This window comes from Sphaeramia orbicularis, chromosome 11 (assembly GCF_902148855.1).
Source record: "Sphaeramia orbicularis chromosome 11, fSphaOr1.1, whole genome shotgun sequence".
Lineage (NCBI taxonomy): Eukaryota > Metazoa > Chordata > Actinopteri > Kurtiformes > Apogonidae > Sphaeramia > Sphaeramia orbicularis.
Window position 1 is genome coordinate 27964159 of NC_043967.1, and position 21309 is coordinate 27985467.

Consider the following 21309-nt stretch of genomic DNA (forward strand, 5'->3'; position numbering starts at 1 on the left):
ATTACACTGTACTATACTATATTACACTGTATTATACTATACTATATTATATTACACTATATTATACTATACTATACTATATTATATTATACTATACCACACTATACTATATAACACTATATTATACTATACTATTCTATACTATATTATATTACACTATATTATACGATACTATACTATATTACATTATGTTATAGTATACTATACCATACTATACTATATACACTATACTATACTGTACTGTACTATACTATACTGTACTATACTATACTATACTATACTATACTATACTACCATACTATACCATACTATGCTATTATTAGGCTATTCATCTGTGGTGTTGCACACTGTTATAGAGGCGCTGAAGGCCTCTTTAGTGAGAATAAGCATTTTCATGGAACAAAGAATAATTTGAGAGTGTTATCATGGATGTCAGACCATTCTGACCATTGTGAGATTAGAAATAGAGTTAATTGTAATGTCTAAAATGACCAACCCACCAGCCCAAAACAAGCTCCAACACAGGACACAAGTATGTTATCTTCTAGATTGCAACTTTAAGACTTGTTATGCTCAGTGATTTCTATCAATGCTGTGTGATTTATTCTAATAAAAGGGCTGCAAGTAATATTAATGTTAATTCTTCTTGGTAGTTCTTCTCGGTTCAGCTGGACTGGTTTAGCTATTTTGAAAATGTTTCTCTTTCATCCAAGAGACTTCTTTAGTTCAGTTAAATGTTGATATTTAACAACAGCTCAGACAGCAATACAAACACATAAGCACATGAGCATGTGTGAATCTTACATATTAAATATTTAAGAGGTTGCAATTCAGACATTTTTCAGTTGAGGCTTTATAAAAAGGTCTGTGGTAAATATAGGAATTGATTATGTTGCTGAAAAAAACCATGTCAGCCCTTTCTCTTTCTCTTTCTCGTTCTCGTTCTCTTTCTCTTTCTCTTTCTCTTTCTGTCTGTAGTATTTACTTTATAATACGTGCACATAAGCACCTTCTCCAGGGGACTCCCCACAGGGATTCCCCCCTCTCTGACCATAATCCAGTAGTTGTAAGGGAAACAGATGAAGTGGACAGAAAGTGAAAGCAAAATATCTGGATAATGCTTGTCACAAGGATATATTTAAATATGGCTCAATAGTAGTTGTAAATGGAAAGTCCCAAACATACACTGAAGCTGTTTATTGACTGTTAAAATGGAGACAACTGGCCAGAACAAAGAAAACACTCACATCAAAAGACTTTTTCCTCATCAATTTTTCACAATTTACTGCTTAAGTGTTGTATTATGAAGGCAAACTGCTTCTTCTTCATGCCAGATTAAGATTTTAATGTGACCTACTTAGCCGGTATTTAATAAGACTGGTGTACAACAACACTCCACCTCCATGTTTCAGTGCACCATTGTTGTTTGCCCCCAACTCTGACCCCTTTGACCCCCTCTTGGCCACTGAGACAGCTCAAAGCTAAAGTCATGATTATTTTTTCTTTCAGCTCTCTTATTTGTCCAGCGCGGACATCTGTCAGCTCAAACGCTAAGCCATATGCTTTCTATTGTCCCTTCACGAGGTCTGGTAGTCAGCGCTTACATGATTGAGTGAGCACTTAAGAGATATTGAACACAACTAGGCTGGCTTTGATTAAAATGGTTGCTTATAATCCAGGACAGGAACTGTATTTTTTTTTTTTTTTTTTTTTTTTTAAGAAAAACCCACTTGATCATTGGGGTCCATCTATGGGAGCCAGAATTAGTAAAGTTTATATCAGGTCAGTTTCTGCTGATTTAAAAGCCATAATCCTTTTCCTCCTCATTCAGTCTTTCCCTACTTCCATCACTGTATTTACCCACCCGGCGCTGCATCTTTTCTACCCCTCCAGCTAGACTTGTGATGCTCATCCATAGGGTGATGAGGCGTAAAACAATGGGGCCTTTGGAAGATCGAGCTCACTCACAGCGTGCAGCCCAACATCCAGGAATACCTAAACAAAGCCTCATTGACTGCAGAAAGACAAGAAGAGAGTGCAGGAGTGAGATTTGGGGTCATACATAACCTGAAAGAAGAAGTTCATGTCAAATTAAATGTCATGGGATGAAACGTACAGACCAGATAGTCAAGAAATGAAATGGGCATTCCTGCACCCAGAGAAAAGCATTTTCAAAGAGGAAAGAGATGCATGAGGAAGCCCAGACAGCGGCCTGCAGTCATGCAATCAAAGGGTATTTGTAGGCGGGGTCAAAGAGCGGGGACTCTTTGGAGTATTCCCCTGAGGGAGCGCAGTTCAGCTGGGTGTTTACAAGGTGACAGCCAGCAATGGGGAAAGTTAAAGGCTATGATTGGCTAAATTAGACTTCCAATGAGGTAACAAATTCCCAATAATCCTCGTCTAGCAGTAGTGGTGAGGTGTTAGTGGCGATCTGACATCTGCCCTTTGAAGCTCTAATAAAATTATTGGCGGCACTTTTAGTTTGCATGCAGGACCTTACAGCAAGTGCAGTGCATTGCTTTCAGTTGTAAGGAGTTGAAAAAGTTGGTAGCCTGAGTTAAGTCAAAGAGCTGCAATTTAACCCATAAAGACCAGGTGCTACTTTTATGGCACTTCACAAATTATTTTTTCTCTATATTTAACCTGTCTTAAGTGATTTATCCCATTTTTTTTGTAATATTATCCTCTTTAATTTGAGTTTTTTCAATGTAAACAGGTATTTTCCTACATTTAATTCACTGATCATGTCACAGGTGTCAAACATGTTGCCCGGGGGCCAAATCCAGCCCACCAAAGGGTCCAATCCGGCCCGCGGGATGAATTTGCAAAGTGCAGAAGATATTAACAGTCAAGGGTGTAAAACTCAAAAATAATAGCATAATAACCTAGAAATAATGACTCCAAATTTTCTTCTTGGTTTAATGTGAAAAAAATAATATGACATCATTCCTATAAATAATGGTAACACCAGTTTTTTCTCTTTGATTTACTGCAAAGAACATTATATTCTGATATCCTTTAATGAGGAAACGTCAATAACCTGAACAAATATGAACAACCTGAAATGTCTAAAGAAAACTAAGTGGAATTTTAACAATATTCTGCCTGTTTTGTCTCTTGGTAGGTCTGATCTGTAATGCACATGTATAAATCATAAGTTGAGACATAATATTAATCAGATTTTTCTTATTACAATTTCTTATTATTTTTCTTCAGAAATTTCATTTTTTTCCGGTTATTCACATCTTTTTGTTTGGATAGTTTGTAAAATGTAAATGTTTTCATAATTTAATGTTATTTTTTACATTGAAAAAATTTGGAGTTGTCATTATTTATAGGCTACTACACCATTATTTTACTGGTCCGGCCCGCTGGAGATCAAATTAGGCTGAATGTGGCCCCTGAATTAAAATGAGTTTGACACCCCTGATATAGACGTTCGTTAAAACTCAGAGTGAATTCAAAGGTTATTACATCAAAAGCAGAAAAAACAGAAGAAAAAGTGACTTTTTCAACGAAATATATTATTAACTGAACATAAACCCAGTATTTCCATCCACAGTCACTGATCAAACTCCATGGGTTTTACTGGCGAATCAGTGTTATAGAAGAGGACAGTGTTTCCATGGTAACTACAGAGCCTCTGAACATCCAAATGGGTCATATCTGATGACCATGAAAAGACGACAAACTGCATTTTACACCAATTATTTACTTGTGTTGACAGGATTAGTGGATCAACAGGTATGAAACAGTTTAAATCAGTGGTTAATTTTGGTTGCCAGTGGCTGTTTGGGTCTTTATGGGTTAAACACACACTTTCAGTATCACTGCCGTTCAGGTAATATTTCTCGGTAGTCAGATAGAAAGCACCTAGCATGCCCTGAGTCAAGCTACAGAACAAGTTAGGTGACTTCCACTGAAACTTCAGACTCAAATCATTGATTGAACAGAGGATTTATACTGTAATGCTATAACTCTGTGTTGTGCTAAACAAATATTTCATTGATGATACAAGCCACACTTCCACACTTTATAATATTGAATTAGCAAAGAATGACAAAAATGGCAAAATTCAGGAACTTCCACAAATTTGCAAAAAAAGTTTGAAGGTTCATTTGAAAAAATGTTTAAGTTAATTCATGCAATAGGAGTTTGGCACCATTTCAGAGGGCATTCCTACATAGCATTTAACATTTATTCCAGATGATAAAAACGAACAAGAAGCTGTTTCTGGAAAAGAAACACACAGGCCTGAAAACCTTCAGGGACTTTTTTTTCACCCTACATCATAAAGCTTGAATACATGACTCACTATGTGCTACAGGGCCTTTTTTCCGGAAAAAAAGCAACTCGTTCATTTATTTTTATATGTACACAGTCCATGACATATATTCCAGCTACAAATGCATTGTCTATACACCCCAAATGGACAAAAGTATTGGGACGTGTTGAATTTATGTGTTTTATTGCAGGGAGCTGAGCGGCTGTTTGTTTCTTCCTCTTCCTCATCCTCCTTTTTTGATCTTCTTCTTCTTCTTCTTTAGTAGTTGGTCATAGTTTTTCCCTTCTACCTTATCTAATCTATTTATTATAGACAAAAGTTCACCTCAAACCTGACTGACAATTTCATGCAAACACAGCTGAACTCAAGCCCTTTTCATATCAGCATGTCCTTATCCTACCTATCTTTAATTTCAGTTTCACCCTTCTTCTCTTACCATCACAATATCCTCTCACCTTTGTCCATTATCCTTGTAGCTGGAGAAAGAATTTGCTTATTAGCTATTTGTGTCATTTAACTCTAATATGATGAATACTTATGTCAGGACATATTTCAGTAGCAATTTAGCACTGGACTGGTTGTTTGTAGGAAGCAACAAATATTAATTAGCAGTAATACAAAACATTTTGAAAGCAGATTTCACACAAGTATGATGTATGGTCATAAGTCTTGGCACAAAACAATAAGCACTGGAATTATCCGTGCAAATAAGTCATTAGTGTTTGTTTCCAAAAAACCCTTCAGGTGATTGTTCCAGTCAAATTCCTCATAAATGCATCCTTTCTTGTCTTAGATCTTGTCTTCTTTGATGTTGTCGTCCTCCCAGACTCAGAAAACATCCCTTCTGGAAGTTTGTGTGTGGAGTGTTCAACTTTTTGTTTATGACCTTTCATCACATTCCGCAGCTGGACACCTTTGCTGTTATCACTGCAGCTATCAGCGTGTCATTCCTTTCTTTTCAAACACATGGAATGTCGTATCCAAACACTGATGGGACTGCTTCTACCTCTGGCCGTCTTCTTTGCTCCCACTGTCCTTTTTTTTTCCATCTAAGGCCTCGGCTCTGTTCTCCTCCTCTTTGCATTCCACTCCTCTGTGCATCTATATGAACTCTGTCACAGCTGATGCCCTCCTTGCTTTGTGTGTGTGTGCGGGTGCATAATATGTGCCTATGTGTGAAGGATTGCTTTTCTGTGCCTTTCACCCCCTGACGCTCACTGGTCCCATGACAATGCTTCCCTTATATGCACATAACACAAAGAGGCACATGTGCAAACACATGGACACACATTACGCAGAGCAAAGTGTCAAGTGCGGTGATGGGGGAGACGATAAGCCTGTACCTCGTCACTGACGTCCACACCGTTGTCATTAGCATCACACATCCACGGAGGGGATTTCATACAAGAAGAAAGGACTACTTGATGTTCTTCCATCTGCAGAAGTTAACCATGATGGCGTTTTTCTTGCCCCTCCCTCAGGACTGAGTTACCTCAGGCAGGCTGAAGAAGCCCATTCACAGGAGAAGATGGCTTGAGGAGTCGGGAGGGCCTGCGTGCCAGGCATTCCACAGTACACAGTGGACACATTATTATGACATTTACAAGGCCAGCTAGATAGATACAGCGTGATACGTGTGTGAGAAAAGGTTATCCACTCAGTGTGACTGCTAGGAAATGAGCGCAGAGGGTAGACCAGTGGAGGACACCAGAGGGGCTAAAAAACCTCAAATGCTCTATCACAGACTTAATGAGAGTGTTTTTAATTCAGGATGGAGGTTTTATCACACTCACATGCACATTCAAATCCAGTCCTCTAAGTACGCCATTAAAACTTACCATCAAACGTAACTAAAGTTCCTTAAATCCTGAGAGGCGAAAGCATCACAGGTCTTTATGGTTAACACGTAACTTGTTTTCTGTCCCACACATGCAAATACATGAACCATCATTCTGCACTACGTGATCATCATCATGAGATCAAACCAGCAGAACCAAGCTGCTTCCACCTTAAGCCATTAGGACCCAGTGCTACTTTAGTGGCAGTTCCCAAATGCATTTTTCTCTCTATTTAACCTTTCTTAAGTCACTATTTATTAAAATATTTTCCTCTTTATTATGCTTTTTCCCATGTAAATCATTTACTTTCCTATATTTAATTACTGATCATGTAGATGTCCATAAAAGCACAAGTTGAAATTAAGAGTTATTATATTAGAAGCAGAGAAAACTGCAGAAAAAGTGTCTTTTTTTCAGCAAAGTCATCAATATTTGAACATAAAATCAAGAGTCACCATCCACTGTCATTTATTGAACTCCATGAGTTTTACTGGTGAATCAATGTTGTAGAAAATGACAGTGTTTCCACGTTCATTACGTAGCCTCTGAACGTCCAAATGAGTCATATCTGATGACCATGAAAAGATGGCAAACTGTATTTTACACCAATTATTTACATGAATTGATAGAATTAGTGGATCAACAGGTATCAAACCTCTTAGATCAGTAGACGCTCTTGGTCAGTGGTGGATGTTTGGGTCTTTATGGGTTAATATGAAGAATATACACAATGGACAAAATTATGTCCTCATCTGCACTTTACTTGAAGTTTAGGCTTGTTTTTTGCAAGGCCCCTTAGTTACACTATAGAGCACAGGTGTCAAACATGCAGCCCGGGGGCCAAACCCCGCCCTCCAAAGGGTTCTGGGATGAATTTGTGAAATGCAAAAATTACACTGAAGATATTAACAATCAAGGATGAAATAATTTTAGGTCAATTCAGTCTAAAGTGGATCAGACCAGTAAAATACTATCATAATGTCCTATAAATAATGAAAACTGTAAATTTGTCTCTTTGTTTTAGTGTAAAAAAAAGTATAATTACACAAAACTGTTTACATTTACAGACTATCCTTTTACAAAAAATGAGAATATCTGAAATATCTTAAGAGAAGTAGGTGGAATTTTAATAATATTCTCCCTGTTATTAAATGTTTTGTGTATTTGTAAATCCACTGTGATCTCTAAATTGTGATTCACATGTATAAATGATAAACTACAGCCTGATATTGTTAAGATTGCACTTATTTTACTAAAGAATTTTCAGGTTGCTCATATTCGTTCATGTTATGTTCAAGTACAATTCATAGATGTAAACACTTTTCATTGGGGAATTTACTTTTTTCACCCAAAAGTTCTTATCCTTTTTTTTTATATTATTTTACTGGTCCGGCCCACTTTATATCATATTAGGCTGAATGTGGCCCCTGAACTAAAATGAGTTAAACAACCCTGCTATAGAGGGAGGCTGCTCATGCTGATGCTGTCTGTAATAGAATGGATAAAATGCAGTGAAAAAATTCCCAGATGGGGATAATAAAGTGATCATATTTTACCCGTTATTTACTTGTCACTTCAGTCAATCTGAAAACTGCATGACGTGAGCTCAGCTATTCATTGACCATGAGCATCAGGGAAAGTGTTGATGCTGAGCCCTGCCCATGCATAAATCTGGGCCCAAAAAGATTGAGATGAGTTTAAAGAGGAAGGCTACCTCTACATCGACATCACACTCCAAGTCAGCGTGAAATAGGTTTTGAAATCTTGTGGAAACCCTTAAATGGCAGCACACAAATACCCATGGTTTCAAAATATAATGTCCACTACTAAGTGTATATGGGTATATGTGTCCTTTGTCATATATTTATGGTATTTCAAACATGTAAAAATCGAAATATTCTTTGCATGTGTTACTTTAAAATACTTTAACATTAAACAATTCCTTTGATATAGTCACATGAATATGAAAAAGACCAATGTTATCTGTCCTATATGCATTATTTTTACTTACATAATGCAGTCGGTGTTGCAGCATACACACTTTTGTTTTGTTTTTTTGCATTTAAGCTATGTAACCCAACTGTGCTTTTCCTTAAAGTCTGTATGTGAACTGGAGATCTGGTAGGTTTAGCATCAAGACGAGCTACTGACACGCATTCCGATGTTCCCAAGTCTTGCAAAATCAATTACACTGATTGGTTGCAGTAAAGATCCATTTGCGACATTGAACACTGAAGTCTTTTCCTTCTTTAACTGAGATTTGTAGCCTTAACAGCTGTTACAAAGAATGTGTGTGGGAGAAAACGATCAGGTGGAATGTGCATGATCATCACATTGACATATTTTTGCTGCTGGTATGTTGTTGACAAGCGGAAGTGAACAACAAATCTAGTCACGGAGCCATGAGGAGACAGCGTGACATGCTGTTAGCCCCGACACTGAGTCTGTTCTCCAGTCGATCACCAAGTAAAATGCGTCCCCATGCGTGTCGACAATGAGAGGACAACGCTGAACAGACTGAACTCTTATTCACCATTGTATGGCAATACTTTTACCTTACAATACCCAGTTTTGCTATTCAATAGCTCTGGGACAGATGAAAGAAAGAGTTTAAGGGATGTTCCTGAGAAGAAAAGATGCTACACATACTCCCCAAGCTAGTAGATTATACACTTCTGGTTTCATGTGTCAGTAGTTGAACTTTTCACCTGTGAATCCATCTGTGCACATAATCCTTACAGACGACATCATGATCTCATGACCGTTTAGCTGTAATTAACTTATTACTGCAAGGCTTTCTATTATAATTTGCTTGCAGGTGAAGGCTACAGAAGCAGTATTTTGCTTTTAGAGACTTTTGTCCATCGAAAAAGCGTATGTATTGCTTTACAATATTGGATGGCGGGTGTTAGTGTCATGATGTTTTTCTCTACTACCCCTTTTTTTGACAACGCTTCATCCTCTGGACAGATGTGTTGCAAAGATAAAACTTAATAATACCTACATTTCTTTCTTTTTCTTGGAACTGTGAGTAAGTGCTTTGTCAGATTGCAATTTAAGATTTCCCCTGCATGTGAGAATGATGATACTGAAAGCGAAAGAGAGAGACAGCCGGAATCTTCTCGGCTTGAGAAACACTCAAATGTGAAACTATTACAGCGGAGTGCATTTCATGTCATCAGCTGAGTCAGAGGAAGCTAGTGTCATTTGCTAAAACTGTTACAGTGAATTGAGCAACTTTTTTAATCATTGGTCTAATAATGGCATGTGCACAGTTTTCATTATGCATTAATAATCTGAGTATAGCAACCAAAGGCAACTGTTAATGTTGATGACTAGACTGCTGACAGCTGAAAGCTTTGTTGGAACATAAGTGAACCACTGTTGAAATGTGGCTGGAATGACTTAAATTAGAAAATAATGTTAAAATGACTGAATAATGTTGGAGAAATTGAAATGGCATGATTCAGATAACACTGTCAAAGTGAAACAATAAAGTTGAACAGTGATTAGAAACATTTTCAGATACATGAAAACTGTTAAGATGAACTCAGTGAAGCTGAATCAGAAAGTGAAAGAAACAAAGAAACAGAAACAAACAAACAAACAAACAAAAAACAGAGAAAGAATGAATCATCAGATGAAGGATCTTCCATGTCTCAGTCCTGCATTTTAATGATACTGGTTTGTTAGATATCATAAAAAGGTTGCAGTGGGAAAAGAATCAAATGTTTTCAGATATTGTGAGGTATATTAACGTTGCTAATTAGATTTTATAGCTAGTTATAGTGGATTCATGAACAGCCAGACCCCAGAAGAACAGAAAAAGAGCTCAAATACATTAACAGAGGGATATCACACTCATTTTAGTAACCAGACCAGTAAAATAATAGCACATAAACCTAGAAATGATGACATATCCAATTTTTTTTCTTTGTTTTATTGCAAAAAAGTTAAATTACATTATCCAAATGTTTATATTTACAAACTCTTCACCAAAAAAAGTGTAAAACCTGAACAACCATGAACAACCTGAAATTTAAGAATACTATGCCTCATCGTAGTATTTACACATGTGGATTACAACTCACAGATCGTAGTGGATCTACAAAGACACAAAACATTAACATAGACCTAACATTTGTCAGCTTTATTCTATTTTTTTATTTGGTAGTGTTTTTTTGTGTTCTTATTTATCTATTCTATTTATTTATTTGTATTGTTGTTTTTAATTGTATGGCTTTTCAATCTATTCTTGTATTTTATTATTTTTATTTGGGTTTTATTTATTCTTCTGTATAGCACTTTTTATTTCTTTTTTGTACAGTTTCTATGTCTTTATATCTATTCTGTATTTTATACTTCTATTTGGATTTTAATTACATTTATGTACAGCACTTTTGTCCACTGCAGTTGTTTTAAAGTGCTTTACAAATAAAGTGGGATTGGATAATTCTGTAAAAATTGCATTTATTTTTCTTGAGAAATTTCAGGTTGTCCACAATTTTGGCCCATGAAGGGTTTGACACCCCTGCACTAAAGTAAGCAGAGAAAATGATTATATGGAAGATTTTTTTCCCTCGTATTGACGCCATATCAGTTTGTTTTGTACTTCCATGCTTGTAAAAAAAACGCTCAATTCCGTTGAATTGATTTCACTGCTGGGGGTCCTCTGAAAGGGCGGGGCCAGTGTGAGAAATGAGAGGTGATTGGTCAGAGCGGAGATGGCTTGAGCGCTGATTGGCCAGACACACGCAGGTCCCACCTACGGGTGACGCCTTGAACCTGCTGTATGTTGAAGCGTTGCGTTCAACCAGTGTTGGGTTTAGAGGGTCTCTCTCTACCGGGGTGACAAGTCCAGGAACCGGAGCGAACCGAGGGGAACTACAGCTGCCTTTTCAAGAAAAAAAAATCAGGTGTTTATAATACCTGCAGAAGTATGTTTATACTGAATCTGGACACAAATATTCTTTGTTGTATTCTGTCATGTAATGATAGGCCATTATCGGATTAAATTTACAGCATTATGAAAAAAACACCGTGATTCAGCATCAGTGACTATGATCCATCATTAATAATGATAGCAAAAATAATCTCATTAGAAAGAAACCAAATAGCCTGAAATATGACAAAACTGTCTAGTATTAGAAGAAAAAAGAGGGAAAATTGACAAAAAGATAAATATATTTTGCTATATCTCTTTAAAGTATAATAAAAGATAAAAGACCGAACATTAAAAAACCATAATGGGTTTTAAATGCCAGAAGTCACACAAGTGGTAGTTATTAGAAACAATGAAAAGACATCAGTTATTTTTGCTGTTAATTCTACAGTCATTTTTTACAGTGTAAGCAGAGAAAATGATTATATGGAAGATTTTTCCCTCATATCGATGCCATATCAGTTTGTTTTGTACTTCCATGCCTATAAAAAAAAAAACGTTGAATTCCGTTGAATTGATTTCACTGCTGGGGGTCCTCTGAAAGGGCGGGGCCAAAGTGAGGACTGAGAGGTGATTGGTCAGAGCGGAGATTGTTTGAGCGCTGATTGGCCAGACACACGCAGGTCCCACCTACGGGTGACGCCTTGAACCTGCTGTATGTTGAAGCGTTGCGTTCAACCAGTGTTGGGTTTAGAGGGTCTCTCTCTACCGGGGTGACAAGTCCAGGAACCGGAGCGAACTGAGGGGAACTACAGCTGCCTTTTCAAGAAAAAAAAATCAGGTGTTTATAATACCTGCAGAAGTATGTTTATACTGAATCTGGACACAAATATTCTTTGTTGTATTCTGTCATGTAATGATAGGCCATTATCGGATTAAATTTACAGGATTATGAAAAAAACACCATGATTCAGCATCAATGACCATGATCCATCTTTAATAATGATAGCAAAAATAGTTTCATTAGAAAGAAACCAAATAGCCTGAAATATGACAAAACTGTCTAGTATTAGAAGGAAAAAAGAGGGAAAATTGACAAAAAGATAAATATATTTTGCTATATCTCTTTAAAGTATAATAAAAGATAAAAGACCGGACATTAAAAAACCATAATGGGTTTTAAATGCCAGAAGTCGCACAAGTGGTAGTTATTAGAAACAATGAAAAGACATCAGTTATTTTTGCTGTTAATTCTACAGTCATTTTTTACAGTGTAAGCAGAGAAAATGATTATATGGAAGATTTTTCCCTCATATCGATGCCATATCAGTTTGTTTTGTACTTCCATGCCTATAAAAAAAAAACCGTTGAATTCCGTTGAATTGATTTCACTGCTGGGGGTCCTCTGAAAGGGCGGGGCCAAAGTGAGGACTGAGAGGTGATTGGTCAGAGCGGAGATGGTTTGAGCGCTGATTGGGCAGACACGTGCAGGTCCCGCCTACGGGTGGCGCCTTGAACCTGCTGTATGTTGAAGCGTTGCGTTCAACCAGTGTTGGGTTTAGAGGGTCTCTCTCTACCAGGGTGACAAGTCCAGGAACCGGAGCGAACCGAGGGGAACTACAGCTGCCTTTTCAAGAAAAAAACACACTTTTTATTTCTTCACCGCTGGATACGTAACTCGGCCTGGGGTTGGATTAATTGAAGCCACTCTTTTTTAGTTTTTCTTTTTAATTTGCTTTAGAAGACACACGCACAAACTCACCGCAGACAATGGGATCCCAGGCATCCAAGGGAGAGGTGGCCGCGGAGGCGAATGCTGCCGCCGCTGATGCCGCAGCTGTCAAAACCAACGGACAGGTAATTCCACCCACTTATTTACCCCTGATTTTACAACACCTGGGGGAAGTTTACACCCATTAAAGTGCGTTTTCTCACACAAAAGCAACAGTCTATCAAACGCAGCCGACGGTGGAGTGATGAAACTTGAATGGGGGGTTTATTTCAGGTGGTCTGGTTCATGCATGAGGGGTTGGCTCAGGTTCAAATGAAAGAAAAAATACAATTAAAACCTGCAAACGTGCTGCCGGTGTCTGTTGTTGTCCGGCTGATTTAAAGTTGAAAGTGTTTTTGTGTGTGTGTGTGTGTGTGTGTGTGTGTGTGTGTGTGTGTGTGTGTGTGTGTGTGTGTGTGTCGGAGGTTTAACCCATAATGTGTTTGATAGTGCCAAGCATAAGGGGGGAGGGGGGCATTCGGACGCACGTAGGCAGTCTGCTACTCCTCCCTGTGTAAAATACTGAGATACTTGTGTCTGGATCCTCGCAAAACCAACTGAAACTAGTTTAATGTGTGGAAAAAAAGTGGCGTTGAGTTATAAATATGATATTTCACTCAAATGCTTTTTTATTGTGAGGGTACTTTGTCGCCACAGTTTTCCATTGACAATAAAAATCAGACTTGACTTGAATATTTGTTTTACTAATGAGGCTCTTCTAATAATAGTCCTGTTATTTAATATTTTTGGTTTAATTTTCAGTGTTTATTTTTTTTCTCCATTATTTTTTTTTTTATTTATTTTTTTTTTGTGGATCAGCTCCAGCCTCGTCTTTGTTGAGCCGCTGTCTGTCTGGTTCGCTCACTGTTCTGTGTGACGCTACCGCCGTCTATCGCCTGATTGCGGTACTGCAAGGCGTCGCCTCTGAGCCAGGCGACACGGTGGTTAATTGATGAGCACGACGATGCTGTGGAAAGAAATGAAAAATGCACGGTGTAAAACTGTCCTGTGTGTGTTCCATGCATGAACACGGATGTTTTCAGTTGTTTTTGTGAAAATATGAAGCCATAGGAGCAGACTTCTCGTTTTGAGATAGATTTATTTATTTATTTATTTATTTCACCTCTTTCCAGGAGAATGGACATGTGAAAACCAATGGTGACGTGTCTACAAAGCCTGATGGGGATGCTGCTGCTACCAATGGTTCAGCTGAGGCGGCCAAGGAGCCCGAAGCAGGTGCAGGAGGCGATGCCATTGAGCCAGCGCCCGCTGCAGATGGTGAGGCAGCCAAACCTGAAGGTGAGGCGGCAACCAAGGAGACCCCCAAGAAGAAGAAGAAGAAGTTCTCCCTGAAGAAATCCTTCAACTTCAAACTGAACCTGAAGAAGAGCAAGAAGAGCGAGGCGGTGAAGGAGGAAGCAGCCGCCGCCGCCACCGCTGCTTCTCCTGAGGAGAAACCAGCCGAGAACGGAGCCGCTGCTCCTGCTGAGGAGAAGAAGGAGGAGGTGAAGGAGGAGGCTGCTGCTGCTGCTGCTGCCGCTCCTGCTGCTTCGGCTGAGGCTCCAAAGGCAGAGGAGGGGGCAGCTAAAGAGGAGGCCCCGAAGGAGGAGGCCAAGGAGGCAGCTGCTCCGGCACCTGAGGCCACGAAACCAACAGAGGAGAGTAGCTCGACCCCCGCTCCCTCTGAAAAGAAAGAGTGATTGTACCTTTAGCTCACAATGAACTGGGTGAACTGTTTTTCGAGAGAGAGAGAAAATTTAAGAGTATATATATATATTTATATATATATGTGTATATGTATACATATGTATATGGATATATGTATATGTAAATATATACACATGTATGTGAAAGACTCCTTCGACGTGCCACTTTTCGTCATAACAAGATGACAGACTAGATTCACTAGATCACTTCCCTGGTTACTGCTCGACATCTGGACCTTGACTGAGTTTAGGCTGTGGGTTGGTCACTATGTGGAAAAAATGGATTTAAATGGCTGGAACGCTCGTGAATGACACCATGAAGTATAGACGGAAGGAGGAAAGAATGAGAGGAGGAGGTTGGAGTCGATGCATCTTTTCCCTAAAAATCTGCAGATCAAGATGCCTCCTTTTGCTGAAGGAAATGAAACTAGATAACAATAGTAGGACACCACCACCACTTGAAATGACTGTTCAATAGAGAAAAAAATGAAATCAGAAAACTTAAAGAGACTCGCCAACTTTTTACATTCCTATATTTTAACCCAAATTTGAAGTATTTTGTGGTGTATTATAGAGAACCATCTTAAAGATTCAGAGAAGCTATGTCTTGTTTGTTTAAAATAAAAAAAAAAATAGACAATTTTGATTTTTACCTTACTATAAAAGAAGAACACTTAAGCTTGCTATGTTCACTGTTGCGGTTTGATATGAAGCAGAGTTGTTTATCTGTCGTGTGTGAGCCTGAATCTGCTTTGTCTCTGTAAATACATTGGATTGATTTCTGTTCTTTATTTTGCTAATGTTGACAGATGTTACTGGTTTTATTGTAAAGTTGATAATGGTAAATAAATGTTGGTTACCTGCCGGTTTATGTGTCTATAATGATTATTTACACCATGAATTACATTTGTAAGCACAGTACTTCTTTTCCTCTTAGTAACTGCAATGTAATAAACAATATGATGAAAAATGCAGTATTTTAATCTTATTGCTAGAGAAACTTAATTAGGGGATAACACTCCAATAAATCTGACCTTTTAGCAGTGTTTTGTTGTCTGTGTGATAGATTACACAGAACATCAGTATTTAATTGGATCTAATATGCTTTAATATATGTATGAAAGGCCAACAATTGGTCCAAATGGAAGAGGGTTTACCAGTGGAGGTGCTAACATCATTTAAGCTCAAGTGTTTAGAATACCTACAGAAGTGTGTTTAAACTGAATTTGGGCACAAATATTCTCTATTGTATTCTGTCATGTAATGATAGGCCGTTATCGGACTAAACTTACAGCATTATAAAAAAACACCATTATTCAGCATCAATGACCATGATCCATCATTGATAATGATAGTAAAAATAATCCTATTAGAATGAAACCAAATAGCCTGAAATATGACAAAACTGCATTGTATTAGAAGAAAAAAGAGGGAAAATTGCCAAAAAGATGAATACATTTTGCTATATCTCTTTAAAGTGTAATAAAAGATAAAAACCTAGACACTAAAAAACCATAATGGGTTTTAAATGCCAGAAGTCGTACAAGTTGTAGTTATCAGAAACAATGAAAAGACATCAGTTATTTTATTGGTGTTATTATGTGCATTTTTTAAGATACGCAAGTTGTACAAATGGTCACACTCTTAAAATAAGGAAAACAATCTGATTCTTTCACTCAGATATACTGAAAACAGTTGGTTTAGCTTGTTAATGGAATATCCTGAAGACAAAGTAACATTTATTTCTTAAATTTGGATTATTTTTCTCATGAGGCCCAAACAAGGTTTTACAGATAGTACAGGATTATACAAAGGAGGACATTTCCCTGATACACTATTACTGTGATTGATATGAGATTAGGCATTAAACTGTTACACACCGCTCCCTCATGCCTGAAGAAAACACCCACATGTCATCAGCTGATTGGTCTGGAGGTAATTGAACACACCAGCACTACAACTGTAGCTCCAGTGACCCCTGACCCTCTATTAGTCTTCCAGTCCTGAGATCAGCACCATTACCTCTACTCCTCCTCCTCCTCCTCCTCCTCCTCCTCCTCCTCCTTACACATACTGTACTCCATCCATTTGAAGGCAAAAGGCGTCCTGAACACGGCCAACGGAGTGAGCACTAACGCAGCGGTCCTGCACTGGCTGAACTGACCTAGTTCACATGATATGATGAGCCCAGATCTGAGCTACATTTGGAAACATCCCTCAAACAAATATGAATTATTGAAATGAAACTGGAGCTGCAAATTGATTCCTGAAGCATAAGCATTTGCGGCCCTTAAACCACGCATTATCTTTCCATTAAAAGCCTCCGTGTAGCTTGTCAAATCTTCACAGAACAGACATCCAAATGCAAATTATGGATATTTTCCACATTGGCGCTAAAGTAAATTATTTCTCTTCACATACCATGATATGAATATGAGTGTGATGATGATCATTTTAGAGTTGCTGCATTTCTCATTCAGCAATTACAGAGGCCTGCAGGGATTTGGAAGTTACATTCAAAGACACGTGATGTTAGACTGACACCTGGTGTTCACTGCATTGAACGACACAAAACTGATTCCTTTGCCAAAATACACAGCTCAGACAAAAAATAGACACACATGCAATATTTCACTGCACCACCTTCGGTTTTGATCACAGGAGACATTCACTGTGACATCATTTTTGCCACATAATGCTAATGTAGTGTCACAATAAGGTTCATAATGTTTTTTCCATTCATAGTTGTATTAATTTTTGCTTATTTGTAGGAATGCTGCTGCTCGAGTCCTCACTAAGACCAAGAAAGTGGACCACATCACTCCAGCTCTTAGGTCTCTACACTGGCTCCCTGGCTCTTAGAGAATAGACTTTAAAATTCTCTTGCTAGCATATAAAGCACTGAATGGTTTAGGCCCAAAATACATCAGAGACCTTCTAGTCCAGTATGAACCATCCAGACCACTCCGGTCGTCTGGTGCAGGTCTGCTCTGTGTTCCCAAAGTCAGAACTAAACATGGAGAATCAGCGTTCACTTTCTATGCTCTGTATATCTGGAACAAACTACCAGAAAATATCAGGTCTGCTGAGAGTCTGAGTTCTTTTAAGTCAAGGTTAAAGACTCATCTGTTCACTGCTGCCTTTGACTAAAAGGCTTTTGACTTTTTAAATTTTATATTCTCTTTCAAAACTCTGCACTGCAACTCTTACTGTAATATGTGTGTTTTTATATTTTGGGGTTTTATGTGTTGTTTTCTTACTTGCTGTTTTTAATCACCTTTTACATATTTCTTTTATAATGTTTCAAATGTTTCTTTTTCCCTGTTGTTGTATTTCAATGTTCTGTGTGAAGCACCTTGAATTGCCTTGTTGCTGAAATGTGCTAAACAAATAAACTTACCTTGCCTTGCCTTATTGATGATGAAGAATCAGACTGCTGCATCAAGTCTTCATCACATCCCATATTAGAGTCTGGACTTCGTAGAGGCTCATCCATGTGTGAAAATGATGTCTCATTTTCCTGAACCATTCTGTCACAAGCCTGATGATCCCGATCAATCTTGGCATTGTCCACTCTGTTTGACATTAACCCTTTATAGTTCACTCATAGAAATACTCTGAAATTCTACATTTCAACCTTAGTGTGTTATTGGAGGACATCACAAGACTTTATTACTTTGTGAAATTTTTCAGCATTTTTACTATTATATAGAAAATCAAGGTCAGTGAAGTTGCAGTTTCCATATTTGGTTCCTATGGAGATTGTTAGGGGACACAGGAAAAAAAAAATTAAGAAAAAAAAAAAAAAGGGTCAAGTTTTTTTCTCAGTGTTCCCTAATACGTTCTGTAGTTTCCTTACCCGTAGTGGCAAAAAAAAAAACAAAAAAAAAAACAAGAAATATTTTTAGAAAATACAAGAAAAACCCATGTAAGGTGAAAGGGACATGTATTTGAGAACATTAGAACCTGACTTTTCTACCATTAGACCAACATAAGTGCTGATCCAGACCCCTGTCCACATCCACATTCTCCCTTTGAACATCATTCCTTACATTAGTACCATTACTTCATGGTACCTAACAAAGCAGGTACACTCACTGTTCATGCAGAGGTGGACCTTACAGACCCTGTAGACCACATTGGACCTGAGATTGAGGACTCACTGTCCTCACTGGAACTGGTGATGTCACTGTCTTGTAATGTATGTGGAAATGACCAAAAATAATCACTTGCCCGATAAACTGTTCAAGACGTAAGAGGACACTTACAGCAGTTAGAGTTCAATAAACAGCCTTGACAAAAAACAGTAAAAGCCTGGATTTAACTAAGCAAATAGTTCAGATCCTTCCATGGGTAAGTACTGCAGTGGTTAATAATGTTTCAGCTGTAGCAGGTTATTTAACTGTAACTGATGCAGTAAATGTCCTCTCGTCTCTAATGTCAAACAGATTGGACAGTGCCAGGATTGATCAGGATCATCTGACTTGTGACAGAATGGTTCAGGGAGATTGAGACATCATTTACACACATGGATTAGCCTCCATAAAGTCCAGACTCTAATATGGGTTGTGATGAAGACTTGAGCTGTCCGATTCTCCATCATCAAAAATTCAAAAATAAAAAATTAATGCAACTCTGGATGGAAAAAATATTATGAACCTTATTGTGACACTGCATTATGTGGCAAAAACAATGTCAGCAAATGTCTTCTGTAATCAAAACCAAAGGAGCAGTGAAATATTCTGTGTATTTTTTCATTACAAGCAATGTTCATTATACATCAGTATGGATAATAAGTCTCTGCTGCATTACAACTAAAATTAGTAGGATCAGATAAGGGTAAAAAAAAACAAAAAAACAACTAAGGTCTGTCTTTGAACATTAGTTAGTTTAAAAAAAATCCCTGTTCCTCATTTGGGTACAATGGATTCATTTTACCATAAAACACAGCTGAGTCACCAGTGTGTAGCATAAAGCCCTGGACATGACTATGCAAAAATAAAATGATAAACAAACCTAAAACCCTGATTTAGTCAACATTTTATAAATCATTACATCTTCCTCCCTCTCTATACAACAGGGGTGTCAAACATGCAGCCCGGGGGCCAAATCTGGCCAAAGGGTCCAAGGATGAATTTGTGAAATGCAAAGATTACACTAAGTTATTAACAATCATTTTAGTTCAGCTTCCACATTCAGACAAATTCAGTCTCAAGTGGGTTGGACCAGTGGAATACAATCATAATAACCAATAAATAATGACATCTCCAAATTTTTCTTATTGTAAATGTAAACGTTTTCATGTAATTTTACTGTATTTACACTAAAACAAACTATCATTTCAGAAAAAATGGGAATAACCTGAACAAATATGAACAGCCTGAACTGGCTTAAGAGATTTAAGTGTAATTTCAACAATATTCTGCCTGTTACTAAATATTTTATGTATTTGTAGATCCACTGTGATCTGTATGTTGTAATGCACATGCAAAAATGATAAACGGAGTATAATACTGTTAAAATTGCAGTTTTTTTTTTTTTTTTTTTTTTAAAGAGATTTCAGTTTGTTTATGTTATTCACATCATTTTAAAGGACAGGATGTCAACATTTTCATAATGTCATTTTACTTATTTCACTGTAAAACATAATGGAAAGTTGAGATTATATATATATATTATTATGTTATTATGTTTCTGGTCTGGTCCACTTCAGAGCAAATTTGGCTGAATGTGACGCTTGAACTAAAATGAGTTTGACACCCCTGCTATATAACAATAGAAATGAAATGTGTGAAACTATGCAGTTTTGTTTAGTTTGCATTCAAAGGACACCCATGCAACACACTGCACACACAACCTCTCAGAGCAGGCTTGTTCTCTGCCACCAGGGTTTCAATATAATAATAAGTACACCATCAGGATGATTTCAGTTCCCATGTACTCAAGTAAGTGCTTCCAAATTAAGGGCATCCTTTATTTGTCATTGCACAACAGTACAACAAGATTAAAAGCTAACTTTAAGATATTGCGTTATGATACTGAGCTTAAGCCAGTCTTAAAATCTAAATCTTTTTTTACATTGTGTACTTTTAGTTCAGATTAAACCAAAGTAAAAAGATTGATTTAACAGAGTTGACATTGTCTTGTTTTTATACTGAGTGGTGCAAGGTCTATTGCTCATTTGCCATCACAAGTTGGCCTTGAAAAGGTGTCTATTGGGTTGAAGAAAAGAGGAATTAAGTATATACAGTAAAATGTATTGTCCTCCTTGCATGCTGATGAAAGTCCTCAGGGGGGTGAATCATCTCAGAGGAAAATGCATTTGACATATTCAAGGCTTCTCCTTTATCTAGATTATGTATTTCAGAAAGAAAAACTAGATCAGTATCAGTGGGCAGGAAACTCACTAAACTCAGAACGCTGTAAGGCCGAGGACTGACCTTACCACTGAGTATTCAACAGTGTCTAAAAATGTCAATACATCCTTGGAGTCAAGTGCAGCTCAGATTTCAAAATTTTTTAGTAATATTATGTTAAAGTACAACTTCAAATGTGGTAAATTAATGTATTTGTTAGGGAATATGCTATAAACTGTAAAATGACCAATAATAATAGTCGGATTATAATTACTACTTTGAGTGGTCTGGGTAGTTAAACATAAAACTACAGAGATAAAACCATAGACCGGGAGTGTTCACAGGACACATACAACCCAGTTTGATCTCGAGTGGGCCGGATGAGTAAAATGATAACATAATAACCTATAAATAATGACAGCTTCAAAAAAATCTCTTTTGTTCTAGTGTAAAAAGGTCAAATTAAAATCT

At 37.5% G+C, this 21309-nt stretch overlaps 1 protein-coding gene across 1 annotated transcript; it reads left to right on the forward strand.

The window, feature by feature from the left end:
• The first annotated feature begins 12551 nt into the window (after positions 1 to 12551).
• Positions 12552 to 15351, forward strand: marcksl1b (MARCKS-like 1b). Its single transcript, XM_030147491.1, has 2 exons — positions 12552 to 12862; positions 13910 to 15351. The coding sequence occupies exons 1-2, from the start codon at positions 12776 to 12778 to the stop codon at positions 14474 to 14476; spliced, it is 654 nt and encodes a 217-aa protein (XP_030003351.1). The 5' UTR covers positions 12552 to 12775; the 3' UTR covers positions 14477 to 15351.
• Positions 15352 to 21309: the final 5958 nt, after the last annotated feature.